The sequence below is a fragment of the Ammospiza caudacuta genome, chromosome 33, assembly GCF_027887145.1.
Source record: "Ammospiza caudacuta isolate bAmmCau1 chromosome 33, bAmmCau1.pri, whole genome shotgun sequence".
NCBI lineage: Eukaryota > Metazoa > Chordata > Aves > Passeriformes > Passerellidae > Ammospiza > Ammospiza caudacuta.
Window position 1 is genome coordinate 3,620,301 of NC_080625.1, and position 12,461 is coordinate 3,632,761.

Below are 12,461 nucleotides of genomic sequence, written 5' to 3' on the forward strand. Positions count from 1 at the left end.
TTTCTAAGCTTGTTGGCAACAGAGCCCACTGTCTCTCGGTTGGTGTCAGCATTAATCATTGCAATGAAGGTGGTGTATTGAGATGGCCCCAGATTTACCAGACTCCACAACATTTGCGCTGTGCACCTGACCTTGTTGGGGTCATTATCATGCTGTCCATCCCTCCCAAAGAGTCCCTCCAATACTGCCACATCTCTCAGCTGTTGGATGCCTTCCTCAAGGGTCTTCCAGCATATTCTATGGTGGTGCTCCTGCATGCTCTCCCTGGGGACAAACCTCTCTCTGGCACTCATTAAAAGCCGCTCCTAGAAGGAAAGGGACCCTGGCTCCCTTACAAAAATCTGATTCATACCTGAGTCCTGGGTCAAGGGTCCCAAATTCCTTGCCTCACCACCATCTAGTACAGGACACCTGTACTTATAAGGTCCCAAACCCAAAGTAGCCAGGTTGTATAAGTCTCACATCCCCATCATACAATGTCTTTGTGCAGATTTTGGAGATTTTCGTACGTCAGGGACTCGGTGACGATCTCAACCTCTGGATCTCCTGAGGGTTGTGAGGGCTTTCCCTTATCTGGGTGCTCTGCTTTCATCTTAGATCTCCTTGTTTCTACAGGGGCAACTGCTGCTGGCTGTGACTGCCTTTGCAGTTCAGCAGGAACCCAGACAGTTGTAACATCTGTGGGTTCCATTGCTGCATTATTAGACTCTCCCTCTTTGAGGCACTGGGAGGGCTTCTCATGAGCTTGAGAAATGTGCTCCTTCAGCATCTGTTTTATCTCGCGTATCTCTCCCTCACCAGAACCCCCATCCAATCTGGGTAGTTTATAGCTGAGGTGGGCTGTGGGGCAGGGTCAGGCTCTGGGGCAGCATCTGTTGTCTTTGGGGTAGGTGTCAGGGTGGTGCGGGATCCCCGAAAAAGGGGGGCAGGGGGCTCCCAGAAATCTGACTGGGCTGTAGGGGAGTCCCAGTCCCAGATAACGGGGTTTAGGGGAATCCCAGTCCCGGAAATGGAGATTCAGGGGTGTCCCAGTGCCCAGGAATGGGGGTTCAGGGGGGTTCCCGTGCCGAGATTCAGGATTCAATGGGATCCTGAGCCCCAGGAATGGGAGATCATATGGGTCCCGGTGCCAGATAAGGGGGTGCAAGGGGTCCCGCTGCCATGAAAGGTTCACAGGGTCCCTGTGCCCAGGAACAGGGACTCAGGGGGTCCTAGTGCTAGGGAAGGTGATAGAGGGGGATCACAGGACCCAAAATGGGTCCGACAATGGAGGTTAGGGGGTTCCCAGTGCCCGGAAATGGAAGTTCGGAGGGGTCCCTGTTGGGATTTTAGCTGACTAGAGATTGGAAAAGTACGAGGCCGTGGCTAATTCCAAGTCCTGCACCTGCAAGACAGCGTGTCCTTGGGCCTAGCTGTAGTATGATAACAAATAGTGAAAGAGACATGAGAAAAAGAGAGATGTAACCCCTGAGGAATGGGGAAGAGCTGATGTTGTGGTGTGGCCAATGGACGGTGTAAATTACAGAATATTCATGAGTTTATTACTTGCTGTATAAGTGTCTGATGCTCTCTTCAATAAAACGGAACTTGCGGATGACTCATATTGAGTCCGAGTTTTCCGAGCACCCGACAAATGGCTCATCCCCGGCAAACGGCTCATTCTGCAACAGGTCCCCGGTGCCCGGGAATTGCGGTTCAGGGGGGTCCCGGTTTCGGGGGGTCCCACTCACCTTTGGTCGCGCCCCCTGGGTTCCCCAGGAGCCCCCAGAGCACCCCCAGCCCCAGCGCTGGAGCCATCGCAGCCGTCCCCGATCGCGGCTGTGGCGCAGCTGGAGAGACGCGAAAGCGAAAGTGCCCGAGGAGCGCGGGGGGAGGGGAAAAGGGGGAGGGGAAAAGGGCGAATTCCAGGGAATTCACCTGGATCCCCTCCTGGCCCCCCTCTGGATCCCTCGGGATCCGTCTGGGACCCTCCAGGGCCGCGCCCTGCGGGACCCCCGGGCCGGGCTGTGCTGAACTCCCGGCCCTGCGCTCAAACTCTGCCCGGACCCCGCTGGGCTCGGCCCAAAGCCGGGCAAGCACCGCGAGCAGCGGAGCCAATTTTTTCTGCGGGTGCGGGTCCCACCCCCGGCGGAGCAGGGCTGGGCGCTGGGACCCGACCCCTGATTCCCAATCTCCTTCTCTCTCCCTCTGCTGCTGATTCCCAATCTCCTTCTCTCTCTCCCTCTCCTGGTCTCTCCCTTTCCTTTGGGGGATCACAAATCCCAGAGCGGCCGCAGAGCCCCGTGCCCAGGCTGGGTTTCCCAGCAAAGGGAGGCTGGGGCTGAGGTGCCCCGGGCTGGCCGGGAATGGGGCCCCGGGGGTCCCCGGGATCACGGAAACGGGGGATCCAGGGGCCGGGAGAGGAGGATACCCGGGAAAGGGGGTGCAGGGGGTGTTGGTGCAGGATAAGGGGGTGCAGTGGGGTGTTGGTGCAGGATAAAGGGGTACAGGGGGGTCCCAGTGCCCGGGAATTGGGTGGGGGGGCAGGATCTGTGAAATGGCAGCAGCTGCTGGGGAGGGACTGGGATGGACTGGGACAGACTGGGAAAAGAACCCACTGGAAGCAGAACTGAGGCACTAGGGATCATACTGGGATATACTGGGACCACACTGAGGGCGACTGGGAGCAACTCAGAGCATGCAGGGGACAATTGAGATATACTGGGAGGGACTGGGAATGCTTTGGATAATCCTGGGATTGACTGCAATCATACTGGGAGTGATCAGATCTGTAGTAGGGGTGAAGAGGAGAAACTGGAATAATGCAGGGACCAACTGGGATCGTACTGGGAGCAGCTGGCCCATGCTGGGGTCATATTTGGATCATACTGGGACTGATGGGGTGACACTTGGAGTGACTGGCATAGTACTCGGAGTAACTGGGATCACACTGGAGGTGACTGGGGCCACAGAGAGCTTTCACTGAGAATGAAAGGAACCATACAGGGCATGACTGGGAGCTACTGGGAGCATGCTGGGGGCAACTGGGATCCTACCAGGAGTAATTTGGAACATACTGGGAGTGACCGGGATCATCCACGGGGTGACCGGGACCCCACCGGTGAGGCGGCGGCGGAGCTCGGAGGCGGCCGCAGCGCAGGTGGGAGCCGCGCTGGGTTGTGCGGGGGCTCGGGGCTGGCTGCGGGCCTCGGGGACTGCAGGGGGCTCAGGCGGGTTCGTTGTGCCGTGTCCGGCCCGTGTTGCCGCTGGCGTGAGGGCGCTGCTGGAGCGGCTGCCCGCGGTCTCCTTGCGGCCGCTGCCTCGGCAGGAGCCGCTGCCGGAGCAGCGCTGGCTCGGCCCGGTTGCTGTGGCTGGGACAGAAGGGCCTGCCCCGTGCCCGGAGGCTGCGCTGGGGCTGCCTCCGAGCTCCGCCGCCGCCTCACCGGGCACCGGCCACTGCGACCGCTCCCGGGCCCGCACGGACACTCCGGTAATGGCGGCTCTGCCGAGCCAAGGCCGCCCTCAGGGCGGCACCAGGGGCCGTGCTTGGCCCCGCTCCCACCAATCAGCGCGCGAGCTCGAGGAGTGACGGCAGAATCAGCCAATCGTAGCGAGGGGCGGGCTCTGCACACGGCACGGCCCCGCCTCCCTTTCCCCGCACTCCGGCATTTCCCGGCAGCCGCGGCCTTGGAGCGGCCCCGGCGCTGGGCCCGGCCCGGGCAGGAGGCCAAGGAGCCGCTGCTGCTGCCCCGAACCGCCGGGAGCTCGGCGTGACCGGGACCTGAGGGCGCTGGGAGCTGGGGTGAGTGCGGGACGGAGCCGGGACCCGCCTGCAGCCTCGGCAGGAGCCCAGGCCGGAGCAGGGGATGCTGCAGAGAGGCCAAAACCTCTCTGTCACTTCCCTCCTGTCCCTGGTCAGGAAACAGAGCACGTAAGGAAAGGCTCGGGGGTCTGGGTAAGCGTGGGGACAGTTCAATCACTGGTGACGGGCACAACGCACTTGTCAGGAGAGTTAATCCACAAACCTCAGAGGTTTGTGTCCAAAAAGGAGACAGAGGAATCCTTTTACTTTATCCGAATAAAGAGAGATGCCATGGGGCATTCCCCGTCTCCAATTTTTGGAGGACGCAGCCTCTCTTTTAATCCCAGTTTCCCGGCCGCATTTTCCTTCTCTCTTTCCCCATTGGCTGAGGTACTTGAGAGGTTCAAATTTCCCCTACTCCCGATACTTAAGATTTCGCTCTGATGTACAACCTCCCTTTTAATTTTTAATTCTTATGGAATTTAGGGTTTTCCCTCATTGTTTCTTTCATCTTTCAGCGTTCAGTTTCATTTATCAGCAAACCTAAAGTTTGTTTGTAAAAGCAAATATCTTTTCCCATTCATCAATCAGTGGAATCTTTTCCATTGTTTCTTTTATCTCTCAGTGCTGGTTTGATCTGCCAGCAGACCCACAGCCTGTTTGTAAGAACAAAATCCATCATTCCTCTCACATTTCACTTGGGGAAATTAATTGAATTTATTATCAAACATAGCGGGGCAAGAGAATGAGAACTGAAATAATTCCTACGAAAATATCCTCCCCCCACTTCTCTCTCCCTCCCTCCCGGGCTTAACTCTGTCCCGCATTCCCTCCCTTCTCCCCAGCCAGAGGCGCAGGGGATGGGGGTCACAGCCCGGTCCTGTCACAGCCTCCCCTCAGGGACAGGAATCCTCGTCCTGCTCCAGCCTGGGGTCCCTCCCACGGGACACATCCCTCGGGAACGGGCTGCTCCAGCGGGGATCGCCCCGGGCTCACGGTGCCGCCAGGAGCCGCTTCCATGGCTCTGCAGGGGCTTCCCAGGGGCTCGGGGCCCCTCTCGGGCATCCCCTGCCCGCGGTCTCCTTGCGGCCGCTGCCTCGGCAGGAGCCGCTGGCGGAGCAGCGCTGGCTCGGCCCGGTTGCTGTGGCTGGGACAGAGGGGGCTGCCCCGTGCCCGGGGCTGTGCGGGGAAATTGCCGTGGCCGGAGGTTTCTGTGCCCAGAGGAGACAGAGGAGTCCTGTAAAAGTGACTTTATTGCTGAGCAGAGGGAGAGGCCGTGGCGTATTTGCCGTGCGGTCTCTGCCACTGTTGTAGTTCGCAGCCTCCTTTTTGTCCTCATTTTCCCGGCTCATCTCCCTCTCCCTTTGCCCACTGGCTGAGGTACTTGGAAGGTTCAGACCTCCCGATCCGGTAACTGCATGTCCTCGTTAATGTGCATCCCCATTTTTGTATAACAGCCGATATTCACTGCTGTGTTCAGTCTTTGTTCTTCTGGAAGTTCAGGAATTCAGCAGGACTTTGAGGAGCTTTCAGTGTCAATTTCTAACATTTTCTAAAGCTGATGGCTTCTCCCATTACTTCCTTATCTACAAGTCCCTGACCCTATCTCCAAGCAGATTCACTCATTGACTGTTTTTTCTTCCTGGGTCCTCTTTGGATTTGGGATTATTCTCAGTGCCCTCATTCCCTGTCCTTCTGTAGCCATTTCTGGATTAAGAGGTCTGGCTGCCATCTGCATCCCCTCACTCAGCTGCTGAATGAGCTGCACTCTCAAGGTGTGGAGCATGGTAAAAAGATGAGAGTTGCTGTAGCACATGAGAGGAGAAACAGCATTTGTTTAACCCATGGTCTGCCAGGGAGCCATGAAACCATGTCCCATTCCCATCGTTTCCATGTTTGGGCCAGAACATGAGCTGCTTTCTTGTTTCCTTTGTTTTCTGTTTCACCACTTTTCCTTTGTCATCTATTTGCCAACAGCAGTTTGAATTATTAAATTTTTCACAAACTCCTCCTTTTTCTGCTAACAGATGATCTGATCCCATCCCATGGTGAAATGTTGTGTTCCTCATTTCAGTGGATTGGTCAGCAGGAAGGTCAGGTGCTGGAGCTGTCTGGTTGGTTATTATTTTGAGGACAGCTTGTAATCTAATGATGCATGGAAATGAGAAATGGGTTCTGTGGCTTCTGATATAAATTGATTTGGGTTCCCAGGCGCTGGTCCATGGTGTTGTGGGATTTCTTCTGGTGGCCTATCAGCTTTTCAGAATTCCTTTTGTCACCCCGTTAGGTGCCATGGTGTCAGTAGAAGATATTGAAGCCTTCCTGCTCAGGGCATTTCAGTGCCAGGCTCTCACGAGTACCCACAGCTTCGCAGGTTGAGCTGAGCATGGGGCGGTGACCTGCGCTGTGTCTGATTCCCCTTCCTTCCCTCCCCTGGAACAGGGTGTTGCTTTTAGAAACCACTTGTCCTGGTTGCTTCAGAGTACTTTGGACAGACTCCATATCTAATTTTCCCTCTTTCCCTGGGGCTGCCCACACTTCTGGGCTCACTTCAGCATAAGCCTGGCCAGACATTTGACACAGAGGTACAACAGAACTGGCCTCTGTATCACCTTTTATAATATTAATTTGCATTCTGTGTTTAGTGATCAAATCCCTTCGCAATAAATCATGATAGCAATTAGGAGCAAATAAAAACTCAGGCATTTCACACCCATCTCCCACATCTGCTAATAGTGGTTGAATAAAACTGCTGCTCTTTCCCACTTTCCCTGAATAATCCAAGACATTTTTGGCATTATCCGCCCCTTGGGTCTGAGATTCAGAGTGCATTGAGAGGCCCCAGTGTCCATCAGGAGAGGCCTCCTCTCAATGCAGACCCTGCCTGAATGTTCTCAAGGGTTCCAGTGTGGAGGATCCCTGGTGTGATGGGAGCTGTGACAGCCCTGGCAATCCATGTCCATCAAGGGGTGGACTTGCTGGTCCTGAGGGTGCTGCTGTCTGTGCTTGCAGTGTCCTTGTGCCCTGCAGCTGGAGCCCTGGTTCCTTGCCAGGGGCTGTTTGGGTGGGCTCTCCCCTGCCGAGGAGGGCAATGCCTCTGCCAGGTGCTTGTGGCCGAGCCATGCCCTGGGTGCTGGGGCCCCCTTGTGCCCTGGGGTTGATCCCTCAGGGGCTGTAGGAACTGTGCCATGGCCTTTGCCTTCAGCTTGGCCTTTTGCTGCTCCCTTCTTGCATTCACCTGCTGTGCCTTTGTGCCCAAGTGCTGCAGGGCCTTCTTGTGCCCCTCCTGCAGCCCCCTCAGTGCCTGTGGCTGCTCATCCTCTGACAGCTGCTGAGCTTTCTGCAGAATCATTTGTTTTTCAGCGACCCAAAGAATATCTTGATCCTTCCCTAATAATCTGCCTTTCCCAGATGTTCCTTGCTCCTCCTCCGGGTTCTCAGGGTGCCCTCCCCAGCCCGTAGCCCAGAGCCGCTCCCTGTCCTGCCGCAGTGTCCGAAGGCGCCCCCGGCGGGCAGGGCCGGCAGCTCCACGGGGCCGGGCAGCGGCCGGGGCGTCCCGCAGCCTCCTGGGGGCCGGGGGCCGCTGCCGGCCCTGCCCGGGGCTGGTGGGGTCAGGCAGCGCCCGGCGCTGAGCCCCGGCTGCCCCACAGCCCCGGCCCGGCCCCGCAGCTCCCCACAGGCCCCCAGCCCGTGCTCCCGGTGCCGCAGCTCTGCGCCCGGTGCTGCCGCTGCCCCTCACAGAGAAACCCCCTGAAACCCTGACCTCCTTGATTTCCTGTCCTGGACACCGGGGATACAAATGATCAGCTGGCAAAGGTTGAGGATAAGACCCTGCTGAAAAACATCCCAATCCTCAGTATTTTTCTCTTCCTCCTCTTTTCTTTTTCTTACCACATAGATTCCTCTTGCTGCTTCCTGCTTTAGCCATATTGCTGCACACTCCCCTTCACCCAGTCTCTTCCCAGCACACCAACACATCCATGCCCTATTGTCCAAATGCGAGGGGAATTTGGGGAGGTGGGACTGGGGCAGCGCCAAGGCCGGGCCCCCCCGCGCTGTCCCGGCGGGAGCGGCTGCAGCGGGGACCGAGTGCGGGCGGGAGCGGCCGAGAGCCCAGCGCTGCCCCAGCCCGACCTGCCCCAGCTCCATCCCTGCCCCTGCCGTGGGATGCTGTGGGTTTGGGGGGAAGAGGGAGCCGGCAGTGGGTGCTGGGCCTGGGGCAGGAGGAGAAGGGAAGGAGAAGCAGGGTTGAGGAACAAACTGGTCAAACGCTGCACGTGGGATGAGATGGTGGGATTGTGCAGGAGAAGGAGGAATAGCAGGAGGAAGAGGAGTGTGAAGAAGTGTGGAGACACAGGAGGAAGAGCAGAAAGAGGTGGCACCACAAGGTTCCACCTCTCCCTGTATCTGCACCCTCTACCCCCAGCTCCCGGAGTGTTTCCCCCTCACATGTAGCAGGTATCCAGGGAGGAGGATCCATGATTTTCATGGGGGCTGAATCTTGGTGTTTCTGAGCTTTATTTGGCTAATATGTTGGTATTACGGTTTTTTTGTGGGTTCTGAATCTTTGTATTTTGGAGGTGGTTTTGGCTGAATCTTGATGTTGGCGGAGTTTTTTATCTATGTCTTGAAGATTGCAGTATTTTTGTGCTGAATCATGTTGTTTTGGCGGTTCTTACAGAGACAAGGTTCCCAATGACTCGGGCATAGAGGAACCACCAGCCCAAGGCACTCTTATCTTGTTTTTTTTCCCCAAACCAGGATTTTTCATTCCCAGGGCATGTGTGGATGGAGGACAAGGAAAAGCCCTGGAGATTTCACACGAGGAGGGGCTGCAAACCCAGCCCAGGGAGCTGCGGGGAGGAAAGAGCCCCCCTGAGCCAAGAAGGCGGCCAGAGATCCAGCCAGAGCTCAGAGCTGGTGGAGAAGCCTCATGGCAGGGAGAAGCCTCATGGCAGGGAGAAGCCCCACAAGTGCTTGGAATGTGGGAAGGGCTTCAGGTGGAACTCCAACCTGATCCAGCACCAGAAGATCCACACTGGGGAAAAGCCCTACGAGTGTGGGGAATGTGGGAAGTGTTTCAGCCGGAGCTCAACCCTGATTCGGCACCAGGAGAGCCACACTGGGGAACGGCCCTTTGAGTGTGGGGACTGTGGGAAAAGCTTCAGAGACTGCTCTGACCTGATCCGGCACCAGAGGATCCACACTGGGGAACGGCCCTACGAGTGTGGGGAGTGTGGGAAGAGTTTCAGCCAGAGCTCCCAACTGATTCGGCACCAGATGATCCACACTGGCGAGAAGCCCTACGAGTGTGGGAAATGTGGGAAGAGCTTCAGGCAGTGCTCTGGCCTGATGAGGCACCAGGTGATCCACACTGGGGAACGGCCCTACACCTGCTTGGAATGTGGGAAGAGCTTTGGGTGGAGCTCTACCCTGAGAACACACCAGCGCATCCACACCGGGGAGAGGCCCTATCAGTGTCCTGAGTGTGGGAAGAAGTTTCACGTCAGCTCCGATCTCGTCAAACATGAGCAGATTCACACGGAGGAGAGGCCCTTCCACTGCCCCGACTGCGAGAAGGGCTTCAAGCACAACTCCACCCTCACCACCCACCGGCGCATCCACACCGGGGAGAGGCCCTATGATTGTGGGGAGTGTGGGAAGAGCTTCTCCAGGAGCTCAGCCTTGACCCAACACCAACGGAGGCACCACTAAGGGAAGCCTGTGAGTGCCCCGAGTGTGGGAAGAGCTTTGTGCGCTGCTCCAGCTCCATCCCCCATTGGTGGATGCATGTTGGATGATCCCCAGTGACCGTTGTTGGGCAGATCCGTGGTGACCCCTTATGGGGAATAAAATAGAGAGTGCAGAGGAACTGATAAAGGGGCCTGTTATCTTAGGTCTGATCAAGCAGAAACCATGGGAAAGACAGACACAGATAAAGGCTCCCTGGGCAGCAAGCGACCAAGCAACATGTGAGATTTTGATAAGATAATGTTACCAGGTGACATGATGTCATGAAGAATGTGTAACCAATGAGAAATTGTTACCAAAAATAGAGCCCCATATAACTACCATGCAAGTGAAACCCCTGGTATACTCAATAAAATTGGCTTCTGATCTAAACTCAGATGTCCCCATCTCTCCATTGTCAATAACCCCTGTTCTGGGTGATCCCCATTGGGTGGGGGGAAGGTGTTGGAGAGATTTCTTTCCCTTCTCCTTGTGCTGCTGTGATTTGCTTGGTAATAAATTCACTCCCTGTGCCCAGGCTGCGTCTGTTGTCCCCGTGCTGGTGCTCTGGGCGGGATCTCTCCCTTTCCTTCTCTCATCTTCTGTGCCACTCCTCAGCCAATCAGAGAATGTGATGAACGGGAATCAGCCAATCGGAGAGAGCAGAGCTGATGACTCACTTGCCAAACAGACCCGCAGCACCCAGTGTTCCCCACCTGGCCCCCACCCTCCCTGCCCAGTCACAGCCCCCTGCGGGGTCCCCCCAGGTCCCTCCCCAGTGCCCCCCATAAACTGGACTGTGTTTACCTGGGAAGATTTACTGGGAACACTGGGAGCAGCCAGGTAGGGGCAGAGTGACAGTGGGGCTTGGGGGACACACGACCCACCCCCAAAATCAGCACGGGGATGGAGCAGGAGGTCCTGGCCAGGCCCGAGGCCACGGGGATCTGTTTTCCCTTCTCTAAATTTTCAGTGTGAGGTGCCCTGATAAACCAAACTGTGGTAGACAGGGACAGGCGATCGGAAGATCTCGCAATGTAACGGGAAGGCAGGACCCTCTGTTCCCCTTAGATAAGAAATTAACATAGGAATCTAGCCTCCCTAAACCAAATACCAGTAACTTTCCATCCCCTACCCAGTAACTTTCCACTCCTTACTAACCATAGATGGTAAAGACAGACCCCACTCTGACGTAGAGACCCCTTAGACTATAAAAACCCAAGAGATGAGATAATAAAGGCCTTTGGACCATCCACCACATTGGTGTCTGCGTGCGTCCTTGGCCCGAGCGACCCTGGAGAGTGGGTTGCCGTGCCGTTTCCTCAGAACCAGGCCGCCTTGCCTTATACCAGAAGGCAACACCAAACACCATTTGTTTTTTCTGATTTCTCCTCCAGGGTTTTTACAGGTCCATATTGTCTACTGTAATTAATCTAATCTACTGCAACCTCACTCCATGTCCAAACTTTACAGCTACTGGCAGGTGAATTAGATTGAGAAGCTGGGGGCTGTGAGGGGATGGAGTAGGAGTGAAGCCAGAATCAGTAGATCCAGTTTGGTCGGTGGGGTTACCAAGGAATCTACCTAGTCTCTCTATGGGACCCAAGGCCATGATGGTTTTCTATAAAGTAATTGCTGTACATTTAGGTGTTCTGGAAGCCCTCGAATTAAAGAAGTAATAATTTCAGGTTTTACAGGTAATTGCATTGGTGACTGAAAACCAGGAATCAACTTTTATTCCATGAACCATTTGCAGGCAGGTGTCTTTGTGGACGCTTTTCAAAAGCTGGTCGAGGGTACTGACTATAGCTAAAGGGTCTCCCATTTCCAAAGGATTAATTCCCCCAGCCCAGAAAGCCGCACATTGTGTCAGGGACCATGTGTCACACTTATCTCCTGTTGTTAAGAAAACTCCATGTCCCCAGTACCCACTGGCCTCCTGTTCAGTTAATTTAATTTGATCTCCACCACTGAGGGACACTCAGAAGACATATTCTTCTCCGATTCTTGTGGAAGGCGGCCATATTTTTTCTTCAGCTTAGCTAATTCGGTAGCACTGAATGGTATTTGTTCAGTTGTGATATGTGATTCAAAATCTTCATCATTAACATAATTATATTCTGTTTTAACCAAGGGTCTCAAGTGAGGGCAGCAGTTTTCTCCACAGTGTTTTAGTGCTTCTAGTTCCTTATGGGGATAAATCTGTTTAATGTGAGGAGTTTCTTTTCCTCTGCCTGTGTTGAGGAATCAGCATTCAGTGAATTCTTAACATGTTCCTCTCTAAGGGCAGCTTGTAACAGATGGATCTCATTTCTTTCTTCATTTAATTGTTTTTGCCAAATTTCAACTAGGTTTTGAAGGGAGTCTATTATAGCTTTTTCCTCACTTCTTCACTTTAAGAGAGTTTCTATAGCTGCTGTGAGACAAGCTCCCAAAACTGAGCAGAAAATAGTTTTGTTTTTGCCCAGTTTAAATTTTGTTTCATGTTGTAAAGAACATACTCTAACAATAACATTTTCCAAATTAAATCAGTTACTTTGTGCCCATTCTTCTCCTCCTGGAGAAGGTTTGGCATTGTGTTTGGCTAGTAGAGCATAAAATTCAGCTTTAACTTTTGTGCTGAGGTTTTCAGTCATTTTGTGAAGGGACTAAAAACCACGACAGGGAGGTATGGACTTAAGTTACACAATCTCACAGCCTTTGCTGTGTTTCCGTTCCCTTCCCAATTCCCTGAGTGGGTGAAGAGACTAAATGTGCCTGGGAGGTTCTACTCAGTTACTTCAAGTAGTCCCTTCACTTCCCAGACAGTCCAGATTCACACATACACAAAAAACAGTTTCCCCTTTTGCACTAAGAGATCTTTTGTGAAATTCTGAAGACAGAACCCTCAGTTGAGTATGCGGGTGCTTTTCACCTAGGCTTGTGCAGTTTGTGGCAAATTCGAATCACC

General features: G+C 54.5%; 2 protein-coding genes across 2 annotated transcripts in view; one reads left to right on the plus strand and one right to left on the minus strand.

Annotated features, from left to right (window-relative positions):
- The window catches only part of LOC131570264 (class I histocompatibility antigen, F10 alpha chain-like), a 190,620-nt gene that overhangs the window by 83,260 nt on the left and 94,899 nt on the right, over positions 1-12,461 (minus strand).
- Positions 3,664-9,863, plus strand: LOC131570270 (zinc finger protein 551-like). The gene is made up of 2 exons (XM_058822632.1): positions 3,664-3,781; positions 8,543-9,863. Exon 2 carries the CDS (start codon positions 8,570-8,572, stop codon positions 9,494-9,496), a length of 927 nt encoding a protein of 308 aa, XP_058678615.1. The 5' UTR covers positions 3,664-3,781; positions 8,543-8,569; the 3' UTR covers positions 9,497-9,863.

Bases quoted from the DNA above. Each gene is read 5' to 3' on its own strand.
- LOC131570270 (XM_058822632.1), top strand. From the start codon at position 8,570: ATGGAGGACAAGGAAAAGCCCTGGAGATTTCACACGAGGAGGGGCTGC.